The 25,802-nt window shown below is 45.9% G+C and overlaps 1 protein-coding gene across 5 annotated transcripts in view; it reads left to right on the top strand.

Annotated features, from left to right (window-relative positions):
- kmt2a (lysine (K)-specific methyltransferase 2A) overlaps positions 1 to 25,802 on the top strand; it is a 41,846-nt gene that overhangs the window by 9,355 nt on the left and 6,689 nt on the right. Inside the window, exons 3-32 of one of the 5 annotated variants that reach the window (XM_051957521.1) lie at positions 70 to 3,446; positions 4,079 to 4,256; positions 5,375 to 5,603; positions 5,741 to 6,429; positions 6,907 to 6,980; positions 7,114 to 7,350; positions 7,490 to 7,636; positions 8,799 to 8,897; positions 9,221 to 9,341; positions 9,553 to 9,666; positions 9,905 to 10,089; positions 10,356 to 10,532; positions 11,010 to 11,120; positions 11,466 to 11,539; positions 15,116 to 15,330; positions 15,435 to 15,529; positions 15,612 to 15,749; positions 15,845 to 16,003; positions 16,175 to 16,286; positions 16,396 to 16,474; positions 16,620 to 16,780; positions 16,903 to 17,049; positions 17,191 to 19,855; positions 19,954 to 22,593; positions 23,850 to 23,918; positions 23,997 to 24,223; positions 24,516 to 24,590; positions 24,709 to 24,883; positions 25,290 to 25,397; positions 25,519 to 25,599. In XM_051957521.1, the coding sequence (XP_051813481.1) occupies positions 70 to 3,446; positions 4,079 to 4,256; positions 5,375 to 5,603; positions 5,741 to 6,429; positions 6,907 to 6,980; positions 7,114 to 7,350; positions 7,490 to 7,636; positions 8,799 to 8,897; positions 9,221 to 9,341; positions 9,553 to 9,666; positions 9,905 to 10,089; positions 10,356 to 10,532; positions 11,010 to 11,120; positions 11,466 to 11,539; positions 15,116 to 15,330; positions 15,435 to 15,529; positions 15,612 to 15,749; positions 15,845 to 16,003; positions 16,175 to 16,286; positions 16,396 to 16,474; positions 16,620 to 16,780; positions 16,903 to 17,049; positions 17,191 to 19,855; positions 19,954 to 22,593; positions 23,850 to 23,918; positions 23,997 to 24,223; positions 24,516 to 24,590; positions 24,709 to 24,883; positions 25,290 to 25,397; positions 25,519 to 25,599 (12,958 nt within the window). Of the gene's footprint in view, positions 1 to 69; positions 3,447 to 4,078; positions 4,257 to 5,374; positions 5,604 to 5,740; positions 6,430 to 6,903; positions 6,981 to 7,110; positions 7,351 to 7,489; positions 7,637 to 8,798; positions 8,898 to 9,220; positions 9,342 to 9,552; positions 9,667 to 9,904; positions 10,090 to 10,355; positions 10,533 to 11,009; positions 11,121 to 11,465; positions 11,540 to 15,115; positions 15,331 to 15,434; positions 15,530 to 15,611; positions 15,750 to 15,844; positions 16,004 to 16,174; positions 16,287 to 16,395; positions 16,475 to 16,619; positions 16,781 to 16,902; positions 17,050 to 17,190; positions 19,856 to 19,953; positions 22,594 to 23,849; positions 23,919 to 23,996; positions 24,224 to 24,515; positions 24,591 to 24,708; positions 24,884 to 25,289; positions 25,398 to 25,518; positions 25,600 to 25,802 lie in introns of all 5 variants that reach the window. The other 4 variants (XM_022200952.2, XM_051957519.1, XM_051957520.1 and 1 more) reach the window with 4 other exon arrangements.

Below are 25,802 nucleotides of genomic sequence, written 5' to 3'. Positions count from 1 at the left end.
AGTTGTCTATATGTGATGCTTCCATGTTAACTAAATGCCCTCTGCTTTGTTATCTGGTTGTATCTGCAGGCCCACCCATACAGGAGAAAAAGCCTAGAGGCCGTCCCCCACGGGCCTTGACTGCCCACAAAGCTGCTGCAAGTCTACCTTCCCCCTCATCCATTCCCTCCCCTATACAGGCAAACCCTGAGGGCCTTGAACGGCCAGCAGAGAAGGTGAGGAGGCTGCCTGGAAGGCCACCTGGGTCTGGGGAAAAGAGAAGAGGCCGACCTCCTTCTTCAAGTAGCAAGAAAGCTTGGAGTACAGGCAGCCATGCAGCAGGAGACGACAGTAGGCAGGATGGGTTTGACTTGGGTGTGGACACAGAGGAGGACAAAGACAGAAAGGGCACCAAGAGACTGCCAGTGGGCTCTGCTCAGCCACATGAAACTGAAGGAAAGCCTCCCAAAGGTGGACGGGGTGAATCCAAAGTTACCAACCTGAAGAGGCTAACAGAGACTAAACTCAATCCTCTCAAGTCACGCCTCAAGACTTTACCTGGTGTACCCCGACGCAGACGTGGGCGACCACCCTCAGCTGAGCGACTCAAAGCTGAAGCAGCAGCAGCAGCAGCAGCTGCTGCTGCACAGCTGTCTACCTCCAATGAATGTGGGGAAGGGAAACATAAGGCCTTTAGGGTTAGAGGTGGGGACAGAGGCACAGAATCGCACACATCTCAGCAGCTGAGGAGTGTGGATGGTGCCGAGAACCAGGACTCTTCCAATCCACCTGCCTCACCATCTCCCTCCAAGCCAGGCAGGACCGTGGGCCTCAGAAAAAGTCCTCGCCATCGAAAGCCTGTTAGAATTGTCCCCCCTTCTAAACGCACTGATGCAACTATTGCTAAACAGCTGCTGCAGCGTGCTAAGAAAGGAGCACAAAAGCGACTGGAGAAAGAAGCTGGAACTATTGGGGTTAGTGGGGCAGGGACCATTGAAGCTGGCATTAGAAAGACCCAACTGAAGAATATCCGACAGTTTATCATGCCTGTAGTCAGCACTGTCTCCCTTCGCATCATCAAAACTCCCAAGCGCTTCATTGAGGATGAGGGCAGTTTTGGAACCCCACCACCCCATACTAAGATGGCACGATTAGAAACAACCCCTTCTTCTGTCTCCACATCTGCCCAACCCACCTCCACCACCTCCTCATCCCCCTCTCCTGTACTTGTCTCTACATCTGCTGTTACTAGCACTGGTACCACTGCTCCAGTTGACTCCCTCCCCCCTCCTCCATCTCCTGCTCCTATCCCCGCTGTTCCATCAACAGCTGCTAGTCTGCTCAACAATAACACCAACAATGCAGCCAACGGGCGATTTAGCAGTAGCGCACCATCTTGCGGCTCAAGTGCTGTGTCACAGCATTCCTCCCAGCTCTCCTCTGCAGAGTCTTCCAGGTCCAGCAGCCCGAGCCTGGATGACTCATCATGCGACTCCCAGGGTTCTGAGGCCACGCAAGCTTTGTCAGAGCCAGAGGATCATTCTCCGTCCTCACAAGGAGAGAGGGAGGCCAACCTGTTGCACAGCTCACGGCCTCCCTCTCCTCCCTCTGAACCAGAGCCAGAGCATGTGTTGGCGGAGAGGAGTCGACGAGGCCGGAGAGGACAGGGGGTTGGCCGGGGAAGTCAGAAACAGAGGGTGAGAGAGACTCTGTCCACTGGGGTCAAAAAGCCAATCATCAGCCCACCTACGGGAGTGCTGATGTCCTCCTCGACACTTGTAAATTCCCAACAAGCTTCATCCACAGCCTCATCCTCTTCTTCACCCCCACCTCCTCCTCTCCTCACCCCTCCACAGCCTCCCCAGTCAGGTTCCTCCAATGCAACTGCTATCAGTGAACACCACCCCCAGTCATCCTGGATGCCTCACCCCATCCCGCCATTCCTGCCTGGACCGTCAGTGCTGTCCAGCTTGCCAGACAAACGAAGCCGCTCAATTCTGAGAGAACCCACCTTCCGCTGGACATCCCTGTCCCACCCTAAACAGCAGTACTTTTCCTCTGCTAAATATGCCAAGGAGGGCCTCATCCGCAAGCCCATATTTGACAATTTCCGTCCTCCCCCTCTCACACCTGAAGATGTGGGGTTGTTGCCCCAAAGTGTTAGTGGAGCAGGGGGAGCTGCTCCAGGTTCATTTCCAGCACCAAGCAGCGGAGCAGGAACAGGGACTCGTCTCTTTGCCCCTCTGCACCCACACACCCACCATCAGCATCCCTCATCATCCCGCTTTGATACACCACTCCAGAAGCGCAGCCCTTTGCTTCGTGCTCCACGCTTTACCCCCAGTGAGGCCCACTCTCGCATATTTGAGTCTGTTACCTTGCAGTCATCATCTGGAAGCAGCCCTGGGTCTCTCTCCCCACACCAGACGTCTTCTAGCTCCAGCAGAACCTCGCGGCGTAGGAGACGACCGGTCTCTGGAGCATTACGAGGCCATCCACGGTCTCCGTCCCACTCGATGACCAGACGCAGCAGCCAAATGGGGTGCCAGATGTCTGCGGGGAAAGGCGCCTCTGAGATGTCTGTGCTGGCAGGCTCTGTCCCCTGTAGTAACTCCAGCTCTTTGCCAGGGGTTTCTGCAAGTCCACTAGCCACTAGTGCCTTAACACCTGCTTCTTTCAGCACCTTCTCCACTGTATCGCGGAGTCTGGCTTCACAAGGAACACCTGATAGCAGAAGAGGGGCCACTGGAAACCAACCTCCTATGTCAACTACATCATCCGCTTCTTCCCCACTTTTCCCTCCCTTTCCTTCCAGTGCCCAGGACACAGGGCGAGGAGCTGGCAAAGGAGGCAAAGAAAAAGGCTCGTCAGCTCCCCAGGAACCTGCTTCAAAGGAAAAAGAAAGGGATTCCGAGAAAAACCGCGAGAAAGAGAAGGAGAATAAGAGGGAAGGGAGAAAGGACTTGGAGAAAAGAAGTAAAGTTTCTACACCGGATGGCTCCCCCAGTGCACCTTCCAGCTTGTTTGCTGTGGATGGGAGGGACTCAGAAGGTGCTCTGTTACCTCTTGCTCCAAAAAAGACTCCAGGGAGAAAAAAATCAACATCAGTTGACATGGTTTCTGACACTACTTCCTCAGATGTGCGTGGGCTCCATTCCCCTGTTCCCGTGTCCATTGCTAAAGGACGTCTGCCTAAGAAAGGCAGACCCTCTGAGAAAGGAGCAGAGACTGAGGATGGGGAAAAGGAGAAAGAGAAGAGAAGCACTCCTAGCCAGCAGACAGCAAGCCTTCCAGGGCAGCCAGGCAGACAACAGCTCCCTGTCTCCTCTCTTGGATCAATGTTGGCACAAGCAGAGAAACATCCTGTGACTGACAAGCGGGTAGTTGGGCTACTGAAGAAGGCTAAAGCCCAACTCTTTGAGATAAAGAAGAATAAGCTGAAGCCTGCAGATCAGACCAAGGTCCAGGTTAGTTTTTGTGTTCATATCTTGCCTTCATAGATTTTGAGTCTCATCAAAGAGCTTCTCTGGTTTTCTCATTCTCATCATATAGCCACAAGCAAGCGACTTTGACATGATGCTATGAATATTTGCTATAAATAGAAACCTGTGTTTGTACTCAGACTGAAATTTGATAAGCGGAAAGTCCCACAGAGGGTGTTACTTAAGGGGAATTCTGTTCGCTTCATACATTATGCAGAAAGCAGCACTGACTGCTTTTGAAAGTATTGTCCCTTCAACAGATAAGTCTGCTCTCTGTTCTCCCACTGTTAATCTAAAGATTAGATGTTTATAGACAAGCGTGGCCCTTTTTCAAGAGACAATTTGCCTCCACCCATCTCAGCCCTCCTCTGCCACCCCATCATCATGCTCATCTTTGTCGCACACTGCTCAGAGACAAGAGCTTTATTTAGTTCAGGAAAACATTCACAACAGCAAATAAAACTAACATCCCAAGGACACAAGCAACATCTGAAAATGTTTTGTTTTTTTTCCATTGTACATTTTTGGTGGTGTGCAATTGTCTGTGTATTTGTTGTTGTTATTATTATGCTCTTCAAATATGTGTTTTACCTTTTGTGGCGATGTGTGCTGAACAGGGTCAAGAGAGTGACTCGTCAGAGGCCTCAGTCCGTGGTCCTCGCATCAAGCACGTGTGCCGGCGTGCAGCTGTGGCTCTTGGCCGTAATCGGGCAGTGTTTCCTGACGACATGCCCACACTTAGTGCCTTGCCCTGGGAGGAGAGAGAGAAGATCCTATCTTCCATGGGGAATGATGGTGAGGCTTACTGAACTTACCTCTGATTGGACTTGCTTGTGGGCTATTAGGTTTTGGTTTGGCAGGTAAAATTTGCTGAATCGCCTACAGGGGACTATTAATATAATAGTAATTACCCCCAGTTTTAACATGATTATGGTTAGGCTTTGATAATGCCTAGCCTTGCTTGCTTCTGACTGAATATAATAATGAGCCTGTTTACACATTTTTATAGTACTATCAAATGTTATAGGTCAACAGGTCAGTAGGTCACACTCACCCCTATCTTTTATTCTAACAGTTTGCAGTACAGAAAAAGCACTGAATAACAATTAGTAAAAAATGCATTAACATGGAAAAAGGAAGTACACATTATTAGGGTTATCAGGCCACTTTGCCCACGACTTGCCTATTCTTCTTTACCACTTCTGTTCAGCTTAGATATTTTGGTGATATGATGTGGTTACACATTAAATGTTAAGCTCTCTGTTTGACTTACAGAGCACTTTGAGTTAAACATTTGTTATTTATAACACAACATCTGTGCAAGTCCTGAAAATGCTCTGCAGCATGCGATGACGACAGACTAATCACAGGAGAACAGAAATCCAGTCATCAATGGGAGCACAAGTACACAGTGGAGTGGTGATAGACTGAGAGGAGTTTGGCTGCCCTGTTCCTGTTATTTTGGCTGGTTTCACGTTATGTAGTGATATGTGAATTTTTGTGAGGCTGGAAAGCATGATATGTTAAAAATCAGGAGTACAGTCTTAGTTATTATTCCCATGTTTGCCATTTCTGAGCAAGGATGTTCATCTGTCATTTATGTGTCGTATTGAACTGATTTGAATCTATCTGAAATCCTGATTTTATTTTGTTTCTTTAATTTTTTTTCAATTGGAAAAAAACCTGTTGTTGTCAATTATGTAGATTTACCTTTTTTTTTTAGTTTTCCCTTTGTGCCCAATTTTCTTTCTCTTTACATTGTTAAACCATTGACAGAATAGGTTAGTTTGTTTGAATGCCATGATGAACTACTTTCTGAATATGTCCACAAGCTTTTTAATGTCTTGAATCCTGGTGAGTCAAATACTGTACTGTGTGTCAGTAATCATGCCAATGATGGATCTCTTTTACAGACAAGTCATCAGTAGCGGGCTCAGAAGAGGCAGAACCTCAGTCACCTCCAATAAAGCCGCGGGAGACACGACAAAAGGCCGTTCAAGAAGCTCCCCCCAAGAAAGGGCGTCGGTCACGCCGCTGTGGCCAGTGCTCAGGCTGCCAGGTTCCAGAAGATTGTGGCGAGTGCACCAACTGTCTCGACAAGCCTAAGTTTGGAGGACGAAACATTAAAAAGCAATGCTGCAAGTGAGTCTTAGCTGATGAGCTGTTTGTAGCAATTAGTTATTGCCATTGTAAAGTTTGATGGAACATTTTAAAACAAATTAATTTTTGGTGGAATTTTTAAGAAATGAATGTGTTAATTTTGTATGTGTCACTTGCAGGATGAGAAAGTGTCAGAACTTGCAGTGGATGCCCTCAAAAATGTTTCTCCAAAAGCAAGGCAAAGGCAAGAAGGATAAGAAAAAGATCAAGCTGTCTGAGAGGAAAGAGGGTCTTAATCTAGTGAAAGGACCAAACTCAGAGTCTGGCCCCAAACCTATTCCTGCTCCTTCAAAGGAAGAGCCTCTTCGTAGAAAGAGTGAAAGTCCTCCACTAAAGCTGGGAGAGGAGAAATCAAGACAGCAGCCATTGTCGAAGCAATCGTCCCCAGCACTTGCATCTTCCCCTGAACCAGCCGAACCCTCTCAGACACCCAGCACAGTCACAGCCCAGGCTCCGTCTGCAGCCCTGACACCAGACCCTAAACTTCTCTCAGTCACAAGCAGCGTCGCTAGCAAAAAGGGACACAAACCACAGCAGCCTGCACCAGCTTCCACCTCCACGTCGTCCTCTTCCACCTCATCATCTTCTTCATCCTCATCATCTTCCTCGTCATCATCTTCGGCCCAGAATTCCCCTTCCCAGTCAACGCAATCTTACCAACCATCACAACAGCAGCAAAGGCCGGTTACTAGTCAGGCACCTTCAAAAAAGGATGCTTCACCCAAGATTTCTCTGAGTGAACCCAAGAAGAAACCCCAGCAGCAGTCATCACAACAGCAGAGTTCATCAACAGCAGCTTCAGATACAGGTACAAGACTTGTCACACTTTTGTTCTGTGTTAATGTGATAATCATATATTTTAGGTCATTCCATCTCAGATCACTGAATTTTTCGAACAGTTTCTGTTTGACCATCTCTGATTTACCTAAAATTTACAACGATATTTGTACTTGATATGTCGAACACTTTTTGAGATATAAATTGGAAAAAATCCCGTCGACCCACTTTCAGCTCATTTTTTCCACGCATTGAAAGTTGAGGCTATGTTTGAATGGCAGCGTCTCAGTAACTAAAATCTAAATATTATCCCAGAAAGTACTTGATGTATCAATCTAAACACTTCACATCTGCCTTTTTAGTTTTTTGTAGTTTATGATAGCAAAGTTTTAAGCAAATCAAAGCTGGTTGAGCAGACGGCCACTCATGATTTGAAATGGATTAACTTTATGTCGTACTTAACTTTATTCTTACTTGACTGTAATATCCATTCTCTTTTTCATAGTAGAATCAAAACAGTTGAAGAAGGCAACTTCTCGCACTGTTCCACTGTCACCTACTAAACACAGACCAAAAGACAAGGTAAGGTTTTTTTATTTCTTTTTTGTTGTTTATTGCCATACATTTTTTCATCAAAAACGTTGTGTTTTTGCTGCATAATTTCCGATATTTACCATCTTCTTCCTTTCCCCTCTTGCCTGATTAACAAAAGAAGCCGCTGACCACTAAACCCCCCAGCAGCAGTACTTTAAACTGGCTGAGCACTCCCTCGACTAGGGGCCAGGTAAAGTCCAGAGCGCCCTGCGACGGAGTGCATCGTATCAGAGTGGATTTCAAGAGGGACCATGATGTGGAGAAGGTGTGGGAGGCTGGTGGCCTCAGCCTGCTCACCTCTGTGCCTGTCACACCCAGGGTGCTCTGCTTCCTGTGTGCAAGCAGTGGGAATGTTGAGGTAAAAATAGTTGTTTTCAGGAAAACTGTGGCTGTAAAGTTCCCTTTTTTCAGACCAGTGGCTGAACTTACATTCAAACAGTCATCTTTCTCTCCTTCTCATTTTCTGTATGATATTTCTCCCTTTTGTCTTGCTTTAGTTTGTGTTCTGCCAGGTATGCTGTGAACCGTTCCATCTCTTTTGCCTGGGGGAGTCAGAGCGCCCTCTCCAGGAGCAGTTTGAGAATTGGTGTTGCCGAAGATGCCGATTCTGCCAGGCCTGTGGGCGCCAGCACCAGAAAACTAAAGTAAGCCATTCAGCACCGTTGTGTACAATGTAAAGCTGCACACAAAAGACTCACAGTGTGTAAAGACTGAAGAATCTTCCCTAGAAAGACGCTTGCTAGCCTTGCCAGCAGACAGCATTTAATCAGCTTCTTGGATCCCTGCCATGCTTTTATTATTTAACTCAAGCCCTGTGAAAAATGTGCATGGTGTGAGCCTCGTGTGGTTTTCATTTTAGAATTGGGTATGAGTTTGGTTGAAGCAACTGGGTTAGCTTTTACTGGGTTAGTAAGAGCTGTAAAGTGGTTGGTCATTCAGTGGCAGAAGCAGACATAATGCTAAATAAATCATTTTTTTGCAACTAGTTCTTAAAAAATATCTCCACCCAGAGAGCATAAAACAATTTATTACTTTGATTGGCTTTTATCTCTGACCGGGGAGCTGACTAAACACCAGCAGGTCTGGGGCACTCTGATTCCGCAAAGGAGTGTGAGTTAAAAGCCTGAAATCTCAGCTCCTGGCGAGGCCACTGGCATCACAGACAGTCGGAGATAAATCGTATTGCAGATATTCTATGCTGCACGATCATAAAACTTGTACTTAACATTAAGCAACGTATAATTACTCGACAAATATTGAGTGGAAGTCTCATGAAGCAGTTAACATGTCCATGACATTTTATTCTTAGTATTTATGAACAGCAGAGTGGCTAATGGTTTGCAGTAAGAAATCAGTACTGTAGCACATTAACTATACGTTGTAAGGGCTTTGCCTGTGCTAATTGTGTTGACCCAATGCCACATGAAAACCTTGACTGCACTTGCCACTTAAGTGACTTTCTACAAGCCCTGCCAAGCATAGCTCTATGCAGCTCACATTATAACTTCATCGTAATGCCTTTGATAATGATGTCCATCCATCCATGACACCCACTATGAATGCAGACTATAGTAAACTGGGGAAGCAGTGTAGTTAAATCTCCACCTAAAATCATGTTTTGAAATGTTGCATCTGCATTGTTAATTCATTAATTTCCATATCACACTGGTAAAAGTAAATGCTAAAATTGCAGATCAAAACCAGTTGACATCTTTGTGACTAATTTGCTTTGAGCATTATAAAGCTAATGTTGTCTCATTCGATGATTACAGAATCTCATCTCACTTTTGGTCTTTCTCACTGTAGCAGCAGCTGCTAGAGTGCGATAAGTGCCGCAACAGCTATCACCCGGAGTGCCTGGGTCCCAACCACCCTACCAGACCCACCAAGAAGAAGAGAGTCTGGGTATGAATGCACACCACTCATCCTTTAAACATCCTCTCTACCCGCTTGTCTTTATGTAACCACCACAGTTGCAACACTGCCTGACCAAACTTCTACATAATGCTCTCACATTTTCTTCTATACCTCCCTTTATTCACACATTTTCCATCTTGTCATGATTGTGCTGTTTACATTCATGGAACCTCTCACAGACAGTGTCTATGAAAACATTTTACTTCTGTTGAAGTCACTTTGACACCATTTCTACTTTACTTAGTCGTTTTACTTCTCTAACAAATCTCTGCATGCTGTTATGAAATTGTTTATCGGTTTTTCTTTTTCAGGTTTGCACCAAGTGTGTGCGCTGTAAGAGTTGTGGAGCCACTAAACCTGGGAAGTCCTGGGATGCCCAGTGGTCACATGATTTCTCCATGTGTCATGACTGTGCCAAACTCTTTGCTAAAGGTGAGCGATCATCACGTGGAGCCCAAAATGCTGTTCACTGTTAACCACTGTTTTTCTTTCTGAGATTAAAGGAGATAGATGTGTATTTTGAAGACTTAGAAGTCTTCATTTACTTCGACATTGTGACAGCCAATAAAAGGATAACATTTTAATGGAAGCAATATTGTGAGTGATCAAAGCTTACTGTACTTGTTATCATCTTCTCTCTCAGGGAACTTCTGCCCACTTTGTGATAAGTGCTATGATGATGATGACTATGACAGCAAGATGATGGAGTGTGGCCGATGCAACCACTGGGTTCATGCCAAGTGTGAGAATCTTACAGGTTAGTGAGCCCCATAAGTGCTGTGGAAGGTAATATTACAACACAAGTTGGCTGTATGCTCTTCACAAGTGGAGCGCAGTGTCTAGTTTTTAGCAGCTTGTTGCACATCATTTGCCTTGTCACTTGTCACTGTCTTAGCAGATGAATGACAGACTGTGCTGTGAGCGCTGTCATGCAGATGAGATGCCGAAACCTAATAATGGTAGCAATAATGACCTGTCATTTCGCTGTCCCTCAGATGAAATGTACGAACTGCTGTCAAAGCTGCCAGAGAGCGTTGCCTACACGTGTACCAAATGTACTGAACGCCATCCAGCCGAGTGGAGGACAGCGCTGGAGAGGGAGCTTCAGGGCTGCATTCGCCATGTCCTCACTGCACTGCTGAACTCACGCACATCCACACACCTGTTACGCTACAGACAGGTTAGATACACACATGCGAATGACTTTGATTCCTTGCCAGCGTTACCATATGGCAAACATGAACATTTACATTTTTATGTAACTGAGATTATAGCATCATTGCATTTACTTTCATTGCTTTTGTAGTGGTGTTGGTGTACTTTGCGTAATTATGAATGCAGAGTAAATATTGACGGATATACAGGAGATTGTGTTACAAACAGCTTCATCCTCAGCCTAATGAACATTATTATTAGTGAGAGCTTTACTCTCTGGTTTTGGGGCAGGCGGTGAAGCCACCAGAGCTGAATCCAGAGACAGAGGAGAGTCTTCCATCCCGTCGTTCCCCAGAGGGCCCAGATCCTCCAGTCCTGACTGAGGTCACCTCCACACCTCCCAGTGACTCCCCTCCAGACCTGGAGTCTATTGAGAAAAAGATGGATCAAGGCCGGTACAAATCATTGGTAAGCATGTTGTTTTCAGTATTTCTGCTTTTCTCGCAAACTGGAACCGCTGCAGATTCAAGAGACCGTATGAAAATGTGTTTTCTGCCACAAAACACAAAAACAGTTGCTGCATCTGTACACAGTGCTTTTATTCGGGGATGTGAAGTATCTATACAAACTCACCATGGGTAAATATTTCCTATGCAACCCTGTCCTGCTGATTTGATACCGTGTTGGAAGAGTGGAGATTTATTCAGATGTCATCATGAGCACTTTCAAAGCAGTTTGTGCATTTTTAAAAATCAGCTCAGTCCAAAAGATCTTTTGTCGTAGATTTCATTGTTGCATGTGTAATATTCTCTTGAGTCTGAGGTCAGACCAACACTTCATGATGGTAAATGAGCACAGATGCCACAAATGCTGTCCAATGTTCATCAGCACTTACTGTTTTAACAGTTATGTGTGTGTAATTTGTGTTCATCATTTCTCTCCCAGCTGGAGTTTAGTGATGACATCGTGCGAATCATTCAGACAGCCATCAACAGTGACGGAGGACAGCCGGAGAGCAGGAAAGCCAACAGCATGGTGAAATCTTTCTTCATTCGGGTAAGAACCTCACATCAACACAAGTCTCACAAGACCACTTGAAATACATTTAAAGTACAATCAGTTTATAAAATTCACCCTGACATTAGTGCATGTCTGCACTTTTGGTTCATATCGAATAGTTTATATGTTTTTTATAAGTTATTTTTACATGCACACTCACAAATACATATTTTGAATAACTGAAAAAAGGATACCTTCTTCATCTTCTGTTTTGGGTTACTCCTTAGGTATCTTGCTTAAGTGAGGGCAGTGTCACTAGTCATTGTCTTCCCCCAAATGCAGGTTTGTGCAACTGCTTGAATAGGCTGATTTGTAACCTCCACTGAATGTTTTCTGTTTCAGCAAATGGACCGAATCTTCCCATGGTTCAAAGTGAAAGAGTCCAGGTTCTGGGAAAGGCAAAAAGTCTCTGCCAAGTGAGTGTCTGTTACATCATAGCAAATACAAGAGATTATGAGATGAGATAGTGTCTGTTATGAGTGTTACAAAATCCATTGTTTGTATTGAAGTTGGTTTTAGAGTACTTTTACAGTGCTATAATGTAATTTTTTTATTACTATGCAGCAGCTATGGGGCGGCTGTGGCTCAGGTGGTAGAGTGGGTCGTCCAATGATCTAAGGGTTGGCGGTTTGATTCCCGCTCTTGCTTAGTCATGTGCTGCATGCCGAAGTTTCCTTGGGCAAGATTCTGAACCCCGAATTGCCTACCAGTGACTGTTCCACTGGTGTATGAATGTATACTGACTGATGTTGCAGGTTGATTAGCAACCTGCACATTAGTGTGTGAGTGTGACTGGGAGCAATTGTTGTAAAAGTGCTTTGAGTACTCTGATGAGTAGAAAAGCGCTATATAAGAGCAAGTCTGTTTACTACTTTAACCGTTTCCATTGACATTTTACTGTAATTTCAAAGTTTAAAAGTTTTGCCCTAAAATTGGGCCAAAGTGCAAAAAAAGTTCAAATGAAAGCTCAAACTAATATGAACAGTCAGTGCTCAAGCAGTGCCCCTTCACAGACAACACTTTTAACCTTAATAGTATTGTGAAGTGTGTGAAGAGCCATTACTTTCTAAATTTGTAGTACAAGTTATGTTGGTAATTATAGAGAAGAAATTTTGACTTTAATACTCCTGTAATGTGAGCTTGTTCAAAAAGCTTGGAAAAATGTAGTTTTCATGAACTGCTGGCCTATAATTATTGAAATGAGGAGTAAGATGTGGTTTCTTTGGTAGACGCTGTATCATCATCTGTATATAGGAGGAAACCAGAAAGCAGTGAACTATCCATCCATCAATCCTTTATACACCATTTCATCCTCACTAGGGTCATGAGGGGTGCTGGAGTCTATCCCAGCTGACTCGGGCGAAGGCAGGGGACACCCTGGACAGGTCACCAGTCTGTCACAGGGCTACATATACAGACACACTCACATTCACACCTACGGACAATTTAGAGTAATCAATTAACCTCAGCATATGATTGGACTGTGGGAGGAAGCCGGAGTGCCCGGAGAAAACCCACGCATGCACAGGGAGAACATGCGAACTCCATCAGAAAGATCCCAGGCCCAGGCCGGGATTTGAACCGGGGATCTTCTTGCTGCAAGGCAAAAGTGCTAACCACTACGCCAGCAGTGAACTAATATTTGGAAAATGTGTGGGTTGTCTGTACCAACAAACTCTGAGGTATTTAGTGGAAGTTCAAGATGTCATATGATAGTCACTTGATCTTTTTGAATGGTTGCAAGATGTTGGGGGCATGCTGTGGGAATCGCAACTAAAAAGCTTTCTCAGAAACTGAAAGACTTAACGACATAAAAACATTTTTGATTGAGTAGAGAAAATCAGCAAAGTGGCTTATCTTTCAACAGACCCTCTTGCACAACAATGATAATTGTAATCAATTTTTTTTTACCTTGTTATCATGTCCATATTGTGTTTTAAGATACCAGAAGATGTATCATGAGTGAAAAAAGCAGTCAATACCTTAGCTGAGTGTTGTGTCCTTGAGATTGCTGTATACCAGTAACCATCTAAAAACTTGGATTTAGACTTCCAGGATTTTACATGTAAAATAAAGCAGTAACCAATCCTGTTAGCTTGTAGTGATTACGTATTATTGTTTCAGCAGAATCAGAATGTTTATGAGTTAGTCCAATTTTACAACTTGCCATTGTGTAGCGCAGAGTAATTTCTAACAAAATTGTTGCTGAGCTGGTGTGCTCTAGATGCAGCAAGTAGTGAGGGATAGGTGAACACAGAGGCGGGGATTTCATTAATCTGCATATTGTAAAGGAAGCAAAAGTGTAGAGTCACATCAAGGCCATTTCAAGGCAGTGAGGGATTGTTTTCATGGGAAAACTTCTAAATATGTAACTGTGATGCGCAGAGATGAGTTTTTAGAGGTTTAATCAACAACCGGAGAGGGACTTTAAAGCTGCAGTAATAAAATTGGTTCCACATTTTCTCAGATTTAATTGTCCCAGTGGACAGCTTAGTGGTGACTGTAGGGGCCCATATGCTCTGAATAACACAGAGCAGTGTGATTCTTAAAATATCTGCTGCCATCTTTATTGACTAGAGAATGCAGACTCAATGAAATTAACTCCCATTAGCTCTTAGTTACTTCAGTTCATTTCAGCGTGTGAGCAGTTAGCAGAAATGTACTTTAGAGGTCACCAAACATAGACGAATGTATATTTGTTTGCAACGATTAACAGCAAATGAATCATAATGAGTAACTGATTGTGTTGAAAAGATAGGAGGCTCATCTGTTACCATTAGAGAGAATAGCTGAAAGCTCACTGACACTTTTTGTGGCAATGTGAGCCTTTGACTTTGTAAATGAATCAAAAGGTTTTTTCACTCTGCATATTGGAATGTTCAGACACTTACACTCAGTCACACTCTCTCACTCATTCACTAACTCACTCAATCACTCGCTCACTTACAGTATATTTAGCTGTCAGCTTTCCCAGACCATCTATTCTGCTTCGCCTCCAGGCTTTGTGGGAGGCAAACCGTAGCAGTGTCACATTTCACTTGAAGACTCTTTGATACATATTTGTGGTCTAATTGTGGTTTACTTGTCAGTTTGCTCTGTTGCGTTGTGTATCAGTATGCCAGTCCAGGAAACCAATGATCCACCCAGTGAATCCTGTGGCCATTGCTGGATGGATTTGTTTTCTGATGCGTCTGCTGGCTTATTAAGTGTGAGACTTCACATCACACCAATTACCCTGCCTTGCTTGACTTGGCAAAACCTGACTTGGGAGAACTCTTTGGATGTGGTTATTTATTACTGGTGTCACTGCTCACTTACTGCTCAGAAGAATTTTTTTTATCTCCTTGGGATGAAATCCTTAGATCCTACGTAGCTATACTCTGTATGCCAGTTAGATTTATCTCATGTGTATTCTTTTAGAAAGAAACACCTGTCACATGGTGTTTGTGATTTACTCATTTATTTTTTGTTTAATTTAGTTTTTGTGAAATGTGTCTGCTTGTTATTATTCTATCATAAGACAGACAGTGACCCACGTTAAGTTATTCTACATCAGTCAGACGGCCACAGCCTTTTATATCTATTGTTGGTCTGTCACTTGTTTTAATTTATTGAACTTGATGGTTCACATTCCTTTCACAGTCACCTTAAGTGTCTTGGGGAAAACCCCTCCAGATGCCACAGAAGCTTCCTTAGAAGTCCATAATACCTTCTATAAATCAGAGGTGATCACTGTTGTGTTGATGTAAAACAATCTTCACCTCATATATTTAAGCCTGATATCTTGTAGTCTTTTTTCATGTCCTTAGGCTTCACTGAAGCTGTAAACCCACATAATAAGCCTGTGGGTATTTTGAAGTTCTGTGGTATTGCTCTGTTGTTTACACCAGGGCTTTTGCAATAATAGAGGCCCAACTTCACTCATTACCCAGTCAATATTACTACTATTAGGTTGTCAGTTGATAGTGTCTTTTTGTGCCATTGTTCCCCAGCAGTGGCCTCCTCCCAAATGCTGTGCTGCCTCCATCCCTGGACCACAACTATGCCCAGTGGCAAGAGAGACAGGAGCTTTCCCGTGCTGAGCACCCCCACCTCATGAAAAAGATCATCCCAGCTCCCCGGCCCAAGACCCCTGGTGAACCAGATACTCCAGCCTCCCCACCTCCAGTCCCTCCCTCTCTACCCTCACCACCTCCACTCCTACCTGGTAAGGCAAACCACAGATACAATAGAAATATGTACGTACAAACTGTCTCTGCACATCATCGATCTGCTCATGAATTGAAACTGTGTTTGATGTTTTCTCTTTAGATCGTGAAGACAGCCCAGAGCTCCCTCCCCCTCCAGGCGTCACTGACAACAGGCAATGTGTCCTTTGTCTGAAGTACGGAGATGAGAACACTAATGTAAGTCAATAATGGGTTTCAACTTGCTTCAACACGCATACGGCTGAGTCTGTGTCACTTGCAACATTTCTGTGTTTTTCAGGAGGGTGGCAGGCTGTTGTACATCGGTCAGAATGAGTGGACCCATGTGAACTGTGCCCTGTGGTCTGCCGAGGTGTTTGAAGATGATGATGGCTCTTTGAAAAATGTTCACATGGCCGTTCTCAGGGGAAAACAGCTGGTAAGACAGGACACTTTGTTCCTCACAAGTTCCCACCCTTTACAGTTTACATTTATTGGACAGACACTTATGAGCTGTTGTGCTTTGCTGTTCAGCGCTGTGAGAAGTGTCAAAAGCCAGGGGCCACAGTTGGCTGCTGCCTCACCTCTTGCACCAGCAACTACCACTTCATGTGTGCCCGCCAGTGCCATTGTGTCTTCCTGGAAGACAAGAAAGTCTACTGTCCAAAGCACAGGGACCTCATTAAAGGAGAAGTAAGGAAATCTTGTTATTTACTATATATATATAAGCTAATTAATGAATATAAAATGCTGCCAAGCAGAAAGTAGTAGCTCTGTTGTACAGACGAAGCATGTCAGGAACTGTGGTTTGATTCTCAATTTATTTTCACTTCACCTTTCTTTGTTTGTGTTCTTTACCTCGAGGTGGTGTCCGGGTTTGAGGTGACCCGCAGGATCCTAGTGGACCTGGAGGGCATTAGTCTCAGGAGGAAGTGGCTGGCAGGACTGGAGCCTGAAAATGTCCACATGATGATAGGTAGGTTGACTGCTGGTGAATGTCAGTTTGTTGAAGTGTCATCTATCTCACTGCTTCTTTGACCTACTCTGTGTCTCTTAAATGCTAAATTTAAACACCATTATTGCAGGCTCCATGACCATTGATTGTTTGGGAATACTGACTGAACTCTCAGACTGCAAACGCAAACTGTTCCCTGTAGGATACCAGTGAGTGTTTTTTTAAAACTTTTAATTTACCTGAAAGCCTTTTCGTGCTATTTTAAGTCCCACCATTACTGTTCTCTCCACAATTAAAGTACATGTAAGTGCTGGAGGAAATTAAAACAAAACGAAAAAACTCTCTTCTCTCCAGGTGTTCAAGGATGTACTGGAGTACTTTAGATGCTCGAAAGCGCTGTGTATATACCTGTAGGATCCTAGTTTGTCACCCTCCAGTGGCCGAGTCTGATCTGAAGAGCATTATGGCACCTGAGGAGAATCGCACGATAGCACACAGCCCACCTCCCATAACAGGTAATCCACAGTCTTCACATAGTTCAGGCTTTCATATGTTACTGTATGTCACATTCCTGGTATAATAATGTGCTAGACCAAACTGTGTTTTGCATTCATCTCTCTTGTTTTTTCATATGTAGACTTTCCTGATCCATTTGAATCCCCAAGACGCTCTGATACCCTTTCCCCTGCCAACACCCCCAAACTCAGGGTTTACACCAGGAACCGACACCCCAGCTACCCCCCTTGTCAGCGCTCCTCAGGCCCCAGGCCCATGCCATCTCCAGGTACAAACACACCTTCCTTTTTTTGAATTCGAAGATTTAGAATTAAATCACATAGTTAGAGATTATTTTGATATTTATTAGTTTTGAAGTTGACAGCCCTGTTTTTCCTCCATTTTAATTTCCACTTCCTATATTTTGTAGGAGGGACCTCGCAGCCCCAAAGCCATGAGATTGTAACAGTGGGAGACTCCCTGGTGAACCCCGGCATGCGAAACATTGACTCACGTCGTCACAGCTCCCCTTCGCTGTCTCCTCCTCCCCACCAGCTGAACAGACAGAGAGGACTGACCTCCCCACCTCACATTTTGTCACGACCTCTTACCTCACCCCCTCCCCTCATTCCCTCCCCTGCGAGAGACCCAGAAAAGTCCAAACACCTCAGCAAAGACTCAGCAAAGAACCCAGTCCAGAGAGATGATGAAAGAGGCAGACTGTCTTCCACAGACAGAAACAGACAGCAGCTGTCCAGAGAACAAGGACTGAGAGATGCAGAAAAGGGGAGAATGTCAAGTCGAGACCAGGCTTCTAAGGAATCCGACAAAAGTAGATCCTCCAGAGAACTTGGGCACAAAGACTCAGATAAGGGAGAGATTTCAGCCAAAGAGGCAGAAAAGAGGAGAGCATTGAGCAAAGACTCGAGTTTGAAAGAATCTGAGAGAGGAAGAACTTCCAGTAGAGATCACATAAGAGATTCAGAAAAGGGGAGACAGGAAAAAAGAGACTCTGAGAAGGGGAGACAGTCAAGCAGAGACTCGAGCACTAGAGAAACAGACAAGAGCAAATCATCCTCTAGAGATTCCAGCTATAAGGATATGGACAAAGCTAGGTCACTCAATAGAGATTCAGGATTAAGGGACTCTGATAAGCATAGACAATATAGCAGGGAAACAGGAAAAGACTCAGGCCCAGGTAAAGACAGACCTTCAAGCAGAGACTCTGACAAAGCTAGACCTCCCTCTAGAGATTCCAGTCATAGAAGCACAGAGAGAAACAAAGACTCTGGCTCAGGGAAAGATGGGAACCCTGGCAGTCAATCCAAACAGACTGGAGGGGAAAGCAAGAACCCAAGACTGGCTCCTGCAGGCTCAGGCCAGTCTTCCCCTCCTGTGGGCACTGCTGTTCACACAAGTCAGCAAAGAGGTAGCAGCACCAAGCAGATAGACAAGCAAGGGAAGCATGTAAGCAAAGATCAGGATGTTTCTGCAAGCCTCAATTTGTTGCCTCGTCACCGGTCCACCCCCACCTCTAACATCCAGTGCAAGGACAAGCCCAGCTCAGGGAAGGAGAGTAGTAGTGGCACTGGAAATTTAATACCATCCTCACTGCATAAAGACTCGGTCATTGGGAAATCTGGCTCCCCACAGCCATCATTTCAGAAATCCAATACACGGAAATCAAGTGATTACTCATCGGGTCCACCCACAGCAGCAGCTGTGAAGCCCCTTTGGCCATCAAGGACATCAGTGGAAGATGATGTTGCTAAACGAGGCTCCATGCATCTGGCCTCCCCAGCTGCTGCCTCAGCTGCCAAAGACAAACACCCCAAAGTTCGGACAGCAGGCAGCAGAGATGTGTCCAAAGACCGCGATAGAGAAAAGACCCTTCAAAACAGCAACAACAGCAACAAAATTCCCCTTCTCAATAATAATACTAAGGCTTCTGGCAGCTCCAACACACACGCTACAAACCCCAGCTCACACAACAGCAGCAATAGTAAAACTCCAGTTCTTGGAAACAGCACCAAAGCCCATTCGAAGGCTCAGGGGGACAAGCATGAGAACCAGGGAGGGGACAGGTCGTCCTCAAAGAGCAGAGAAAATTACTCCTGTCCCGAGAGGAACAACAGCTCCAGTCTGGACAGCTTGCAGCAGGCTAGTTTAGCCACAGAGAAAGGAGTGAAGACCTCTTCCCAGCCTCACACCAAACAAACAACTAATCAGCTGCCGTTGTCCTCCAGAGAGAAAAAGCGGTCAGTTAAACCTCCCACTGCACCTCCACTGAAGACTGATATCAAGACTGATCCTAATGGGACCAGCACTGTTGGTGGTATTTCTTCTTCATCCTGTCCAACCACCACTGCCTCCACTGTCCCTCCTGCTGGCCAGGGGACCCATCGCTCTGCTCGCTCTGCTCTCTTCTCCTCACCCTCTGCCAGCAGTAGTGACAGTTCTGAATCTGACACCCAGACTCAGACAGAGGAAGATGATCTGCACAAAGATCACCCGTGCGGTGAGCTCCGAGACCACCACAGCCTCCTCGCTCAAGGCACCGAGGACGAGGGTGACGGCCCAGAAGATGACCATGACAGAGGTATGGAGGACAAACATCATGAAGATGACAGTGATGGATCAGGGTCAGCTAAGCGACGTTACCCTCGTCGCAGCGCCCGGGCACGTTCGAACATGTTTTTTGGCCTCACACCCTTCTACGGGGTTCGCTCATATGGCGAAGAGGACCTTCCTTTCTACGGCAGCGGGGACGGAGCTGGAGCCGTGGTTAAGAGAAGAACTGGTGGCCGAAAGAAGTCAGCTGAGGGTCAGGTGGATGGAGCAGATGATATGAGCACCTCGTCTTCATCAGGGGAAAGTGGAGAGGATGAAGACAGTGGAATGAAACACAGGGGTAAAGATCCTTACTACTACAACTTCACCCGAACAATAATTAACCCTGGTGAAGGCCTACCATCTATAGAAGGATTAGACCAGTGTCTGGGAAGGGGATCCCAGCTTCAGCGCTTCCTAAAGGACGAGGAGCAGCAACAACAAAGGGCTCAAGAAAAAGCTGAAGAGGACATGCTGAGTGCTTTGTGAGTTTACACATTTTCATTCAGTATCCAAAATGTATTTGTGACTGTTTTCTGTTGTCTCTGGTAGTCTGACATATTGTCTTTGCTATGCTCAACAGGACCTTAGGCAAGCAGCGTATCGGACAGCTTGATGGCGTTGATGATGGCTCCGAGAGCGACACCAGCATCTGCACCACCAGCACCACAACCACTACAGCCACCTCCTCTTCCACGCCGCATAAGACCACCCCTAAGAGGAGAGGCAGAGAGAGGCACACTGAGAAACCCGACTCCCACGACTCAAGCAAGGAGACTGACAACAGTGGTGGAGCGGTTAGTGGCAACACGCGAGAAAGCCGAAAGAACCAGAAGGAAAACTGTCTTCCTCTGGGAGGCGGGGTCAAGTCCCAGCCCCAGAGTCAGGGTCAGGATCCTCTTGAGGCACAGTTGTCCCTCAGCACAGACCTGCTAAAATCAGACTCTGACAACAACAACAGTGATGACTGCGGGAACATTTTGCCATCAGACATCATGGAGTTTGTCCTGAACACACCTTCCATGTCGCTGCCGGCTCTGGGTCAACAATCTGAGCCTTCCTCCTCTGAGCTGCTACTGGACGAGAGCTATGTTGGAGTGGATGTCAACAGGCGTAAAGACATTCTGTTTGATGACTTTTCCCAGCCGCTGCCAAGTGCTGAAAGCGGAGGGGTTGTTGAGAGTAGTGTGAATAGCTCCATATCTGTAGAGGAGCCATATCTTCCCTTGGAGCTACCATCTGACCTCTCTGTCCTCACCACACGTAGCCCTACTGTCAGCACCAGCCAGAACCACACTCCTGGGAGTCTCATATCAAATACCTCAGACCGCACCATGCTGGGCTTGAACTCTGACCCAGAAACTATCAGTGGAGAAAAGAGTGGGGACAAGAAGAGAGCAGGACCAGGTGTGTCTCCATCAGAAAATCAGCATGATGCTACAACTTTGGGAAACAGGGAGACACAGGTCACAGAAGGTCACATGACTCCAGAACAGTTTATTCCCAGCCCTGCGATTGGCCAGGTGGTTGAACCTCCAGCTAATCAGGATGTTCCCAGGAGTTCTGGTACTCCTGGTTTGCCCAATTCTCCCTCCCTGCCTCTTCAGGGTCAGAAGTACCTCCCAGCTTCAGCTGCAGGCAGCCCCAGCCCCGTGCCTGGCCCAGGACCATCCCAGGCTCAGGTTTCCAGCCCAGCAGTCATCAAACCAGGCCCCGACAAGCTCATTGTGGTCAATCAGCAGTTCCAGCCTCTCTATGTTCTTCAGACTGTTCCTAACGGTGTCACACAAAAAATCAGTGCAACAGGAGTGATGGACACCAGCTCTTCTGCAGTACTGAGCTCCATGACACTCACAGCGGGTTTGAATACGGGCTTATCTTCAGCTCAGCCAATAATTCCCGCTGGTGGCAAATTCCTGGGCACCATGCCTCACCCTTCTCAGATTCACACCTTTGCGGGACCTACACAAACAGGCTTCCAGACAGGAATACCCAGCACCACCTCAGGACTTCTCATTGGTTTGCCTTCTCAGCCTCACGACCAATCCCAGATTCTGGTCTCGGAGGCTGGTCGACCACATGAGTTGTGCCCCAGTGTTGCTATAGTTTCCAGTCCCTCCTCTCTCACTTCTTCCCCAACTGTGCTTGCTTCTGCTCATGGCAAGAAGAGGCCTATATCTCGTCTTCTGCCAAGAAAAAGCAAAAAGTTGGCCCGCTCTCGTAGCCAGCCCACTCTGGCCCCGTCTGAAGTAGGCCCTCCCAACATGACCCTCATCAACCTGTCTTCCCCTCAGATTACTGCTAGCATTCCCGGACAGCCTGGTAGCCTGGTTGAGTTAAGCACCCTCTCCACTTCCCAACGCAAGGTTCCTAATATTATCAAGAGACCCAAATCAGGTGGGGTTATGTACTTAGATCCCACTACTCTCCTCCAACAGAGGATTCCTGGTCCTGCCCAGACTGGTATTCTGGGTCACGATTCCTCCACTCATCTCCTTCCTTGCACCGTCTCTGGTCTTAATCCCAGTCAGTCAGTGCTGAATGTAGTGTCTGTGCCCCCTAGTGGTGCTGCTGGCCTCCTTGCACCAGGATCAGTGTCACTCTCCACCCCTGTCCTCAGCTCTACAGAGATCACAGGACCAATTAGCAACCTCCTTTTCAAAGCAGGTCCACATGGCCTGGGCCTGTCAGATCAGCCAGTGGTCCTTCAATCAGCAGGAGGAGCTCCTCTGATGTCACAGCTTAGCTCCCCTGTTCAGACATCTATAGCTAGTAGCATCTGCGTCCTGCCCTCCCAACAGACTATCAGCATGGCTGTCAACCAGCAAGGAGACAAAGAAGGCAACAATGTCCACTTACAGCATCAATCTCAGCCCATTAACAGAGCCCAGACTGTGGACTCTTGTCCAAACAAAACCCTAACTTTAGCTCCCAGCCCATCCACGCCTCTCAGCCCTGCAAAAGGACGTGTTGTTGGAGTATTCACACAGACACAGGCCTCTGCACACTCCCACAGCAGTAGAACAACTCCTATTCCCAGATCATCAGAACATAGGCCACTGAACTCCACCACAATAGCTGCAGTTTCAGCAGAAAAAGGCAAACAGAAAGCAAAGAGGAGCAGGCAGAGTCCAGACCTAAGCAGTGGGAAGAAGCTGAAGGCCTCTCAGGCAGAGGAGCATCGCAGCAACCCTGTAGGAAGGCCTCTATCCTCAAACCCAAGGTGAGACACTCTTGTGGTTCTGGCTGCTTGAAATGTATCACAGTTATGTGCTGAGTTTATTCCTGCTTACATGAGTACTGAGAAGAACTCTGCAGTATCCTTGGTCAAGATAGTAATGCATAATAAATGTGTAACATTTAGAATTTAGAAAAAATATACAATTTTAGGATTTTCTTGAAATTTTTAAACTAAATTTCACAGATTGTTCACAGTTCTATTACACATTCATAGTGATAATGTAATTATTTTCACATTTAAAAATGTGATTGTTGTTTTCATCAGGCGCTTCTCCAAAACAAAAATTTTTCCACAAAAGTTCCGTTCAGGCAAAGAGAAGTAAAATCTCACGTTGAGTGAACCCCTTAATTGCCAATCTGTGGTGGTTGCATAATGTTTTATTTAGGGATGTGCGACTAGTCGTTTAATCATTTAACTGCCTACTCATTTATTAAACGTTTAGTATTTTACTAGTCGGTTAAACGCTGCATTAAGCATCATGCACCTTGTTCTTTGTGCCTCTGCATCGGCTTCTTTGTAAACAGGCTGAGCAGCCAGGGAGAGAATTGCTCCTCCTCCCCTCCCCTCACATGCACATGTAGCAGGGGGCGGGGCCACACAGTTTGGGGAAGACAGTTTGGAAAGGTAAAGTGGGAAGATGGCGACGCTCCCGCGTAACCCCGAATTTCCACATAACGCGAAATCGCCGCGCAGCGCTCTTGAATCGTACTGCGCAGCACTTAGAACCCATTCTCTTCTATCAGACAATTTCCACTGCACACGATGCGGAGCGCCAGCGCCACGTCCCTGAAGCACCGGCGCACGCCACGGCACTGGAGATTCGCTTCAGGTCTATTTTCTGAAATTGGGGGTCATGTGGAAATTGGGGGTCAGCGAGTTTACACAGCCGACAGGCGACCTTGTCATCTGCTGCGTCAAAATACTGTGGTGCTGATTTACGCTCTGCTGCCCTGCCCCTGTGGCTCTCAGCGGCGAGACCGAGAGTTGCCCAGTTGCCCGACCACGGAGCCCGTCGCCGGGTTCGCCGGCCCCTGCCACCCCCGGCCGCTAAATTGCAGGTTTTCTGGCTTTATAGACTAGTCGACTAGTCGCAAATAAAATTTGCGACTAGTCGGTGGGGAAATTAGTCGAAATTCCCATCCCTAGTTCGATTATAGTTTTTAAAACAGCTGTTCAGTAAAGTATTTCACAGAAACTTTGTTCCTTTTATGAACCTTTCCCATCTCTCTTCCACGTAGCACCAAGGAGCTGAGTTCCCCTGAACCTATGGACACAGGCAAACCCCCAGATAAGGCAACCAACAAGAGGTATGGAGTATCAATATGTCACCCTCCTTCAAACTGATCAAAAATGTAATTCTAATACTTGATTCACATCTTTTCTAGTGTACTTGGGAAAAAGAAGACACCTGAAGGGCAGGTTTTAGCAGGGAGAGTAGTGGGAAAAGACAAACCATCGGCAGCTGGAGGAGCAGGGTCTGTTCCTGTGGCTTCACCACCCGACCAGGATGGAAACAGCAGGGATGCCGGCTTGGATAGCAAACCCAAAAAGGGCATCATCTTTGAAATCTGCAGTGAGGACGGCTTCCACATCCGCTGTGAAAGTATTGAAGGTGAGAAGAAAAAACTATGTCACCACCTACACCTTGACATTTTAACAGTTACTGTAAATTCAAATTGGGTCAGATATCCTCGCTGCATTTAGTATGAAACAGACTGTCTGCTTAGATATAACTGATTGTTCAATGTAGAACTTATCACACGGTGTACATTAAATGTTACCTGTATGGATCAAATTTCACGTGTATTAAAGCTTTTCTCTTATGGTAAAAAAATCATTTTATGGGCAGATGTTACTTGCAGCTGCAAAATAGTAATCCTTACACTGGGAAATTCCCCCTACAGAGGCCTGGAAATCCCTGACTGATAAAGTGCAGGAAGCTCGCTCCAATGCTCGACTCAAAGAGCTCTCTTTTGAAGGTATTGCATCATTCTGACAACATAAAAATATCAAAAGACAATGCATATGTTTTACAAATATATATTTGCATACTTGAATGGGCGACTCACTGTGAAGGTCTTGCTCCACTCCTCCCAGGTGTGAATGGACTGAGGATGCTGGGAGTCGTCCATGAGGCTGTGGTCTTCCTTCTGGAGCAGCTGTACGGCTCCAGACACTGCCGGAGCTACCGTTTCCGCTTCCACAAACCAGAGGAAACCGATGAACCTCCCATCAACCCCCACGGCTCGGCTCGTGCAGAGATCCACCACAGGTTAGAAACAGGCCGACACACACTCATCTGTAGGAGAATAAAGTGCACCAACAGTGCTCTTCTACCACAGAGGCGTAATGCTTAGAGACCAGGCTTCTTATTCCACAGCCTGTTGTAGCCAAACGTCTCCAGAAGTAACATTTTTTTAACTGGTTGAGGGTATTATGTATTTGGTGACTAGTTCCATCACAGATGACGTCAATCAGAGCAGTAATGGCACTTAATCACAACAGTACAACCACTTCATTATCACAGCATGGTACTGCTGGTGCAGACTGTTAGCAAACAACACACAAAGTGCACACAGAAAACACTATGTGAATGGATACTGCTTTGCTTAATGGGAATCTTCCTTCTGACTTTATTATTTTTGTGTGTTTGTCTAACTATTCTCTATTCTACTCAGGAGGTCTGTGTTTGACATGTTCAATTTCTTGGCCTCGAAACATCGCCAGCCTCCTGAGTACAGGCCGCAGGAAGACGATGATGATGAAGGGCAGCTGAGGACTGCCAGGTTAGTTATAGCACAGACAAAAACCCTTTTATTTATTCTACAGTAACCAGGATTTGCTAAAATTGTGATGAAATTATTTACATTATTCCCTTAACATTTCACTTTCATGCTGTCAATGCAGACGCGCCTCCATGGAGCTACCACTGACTGTGAGATTCAAACAGCTCAAGGCAACCTCCAAGGAAACGGTTGGAGTCTACAGGTGAGATCGATGGTGTTTAATCTGTCAGTCATTCATAAATAATCGAGGCTCATCAAAGTAGAAAGAAGTAGGTTGTGTGAAATCAGCTGTTGAACTTCATGGATAATGCAAATTCCTGCTTGTTTTATGTTGAGGTCAGCTGACAGTTCCGTCACTTTTAATTCTACTCTTTGTAACGATTTACTGGCAGCTGTTGAAATGTA

The sequence above is a fragment of the Acanthochromis polyacanthus genome, chromosome 13 (genome assembly GCF_021347895.1).
Source record: "Acanthochromis polyacanthus isolate Apoly-LR-REF ecotype Palm Island chromosome 13, KAUST_Apoly_ChrSc, whole genome shotgun sequence".
Lineage (NCBI taxonomy): Eukaryota > Metazoa > Chordata > Actinopteri > Pomacentridae > Acanthochromis > Acanthochromis polyacanthus.
Note: the sequence above shows the minus strand (reverse complement) of the source record. Positions and strands in the feature narration are given on the sequence as shown.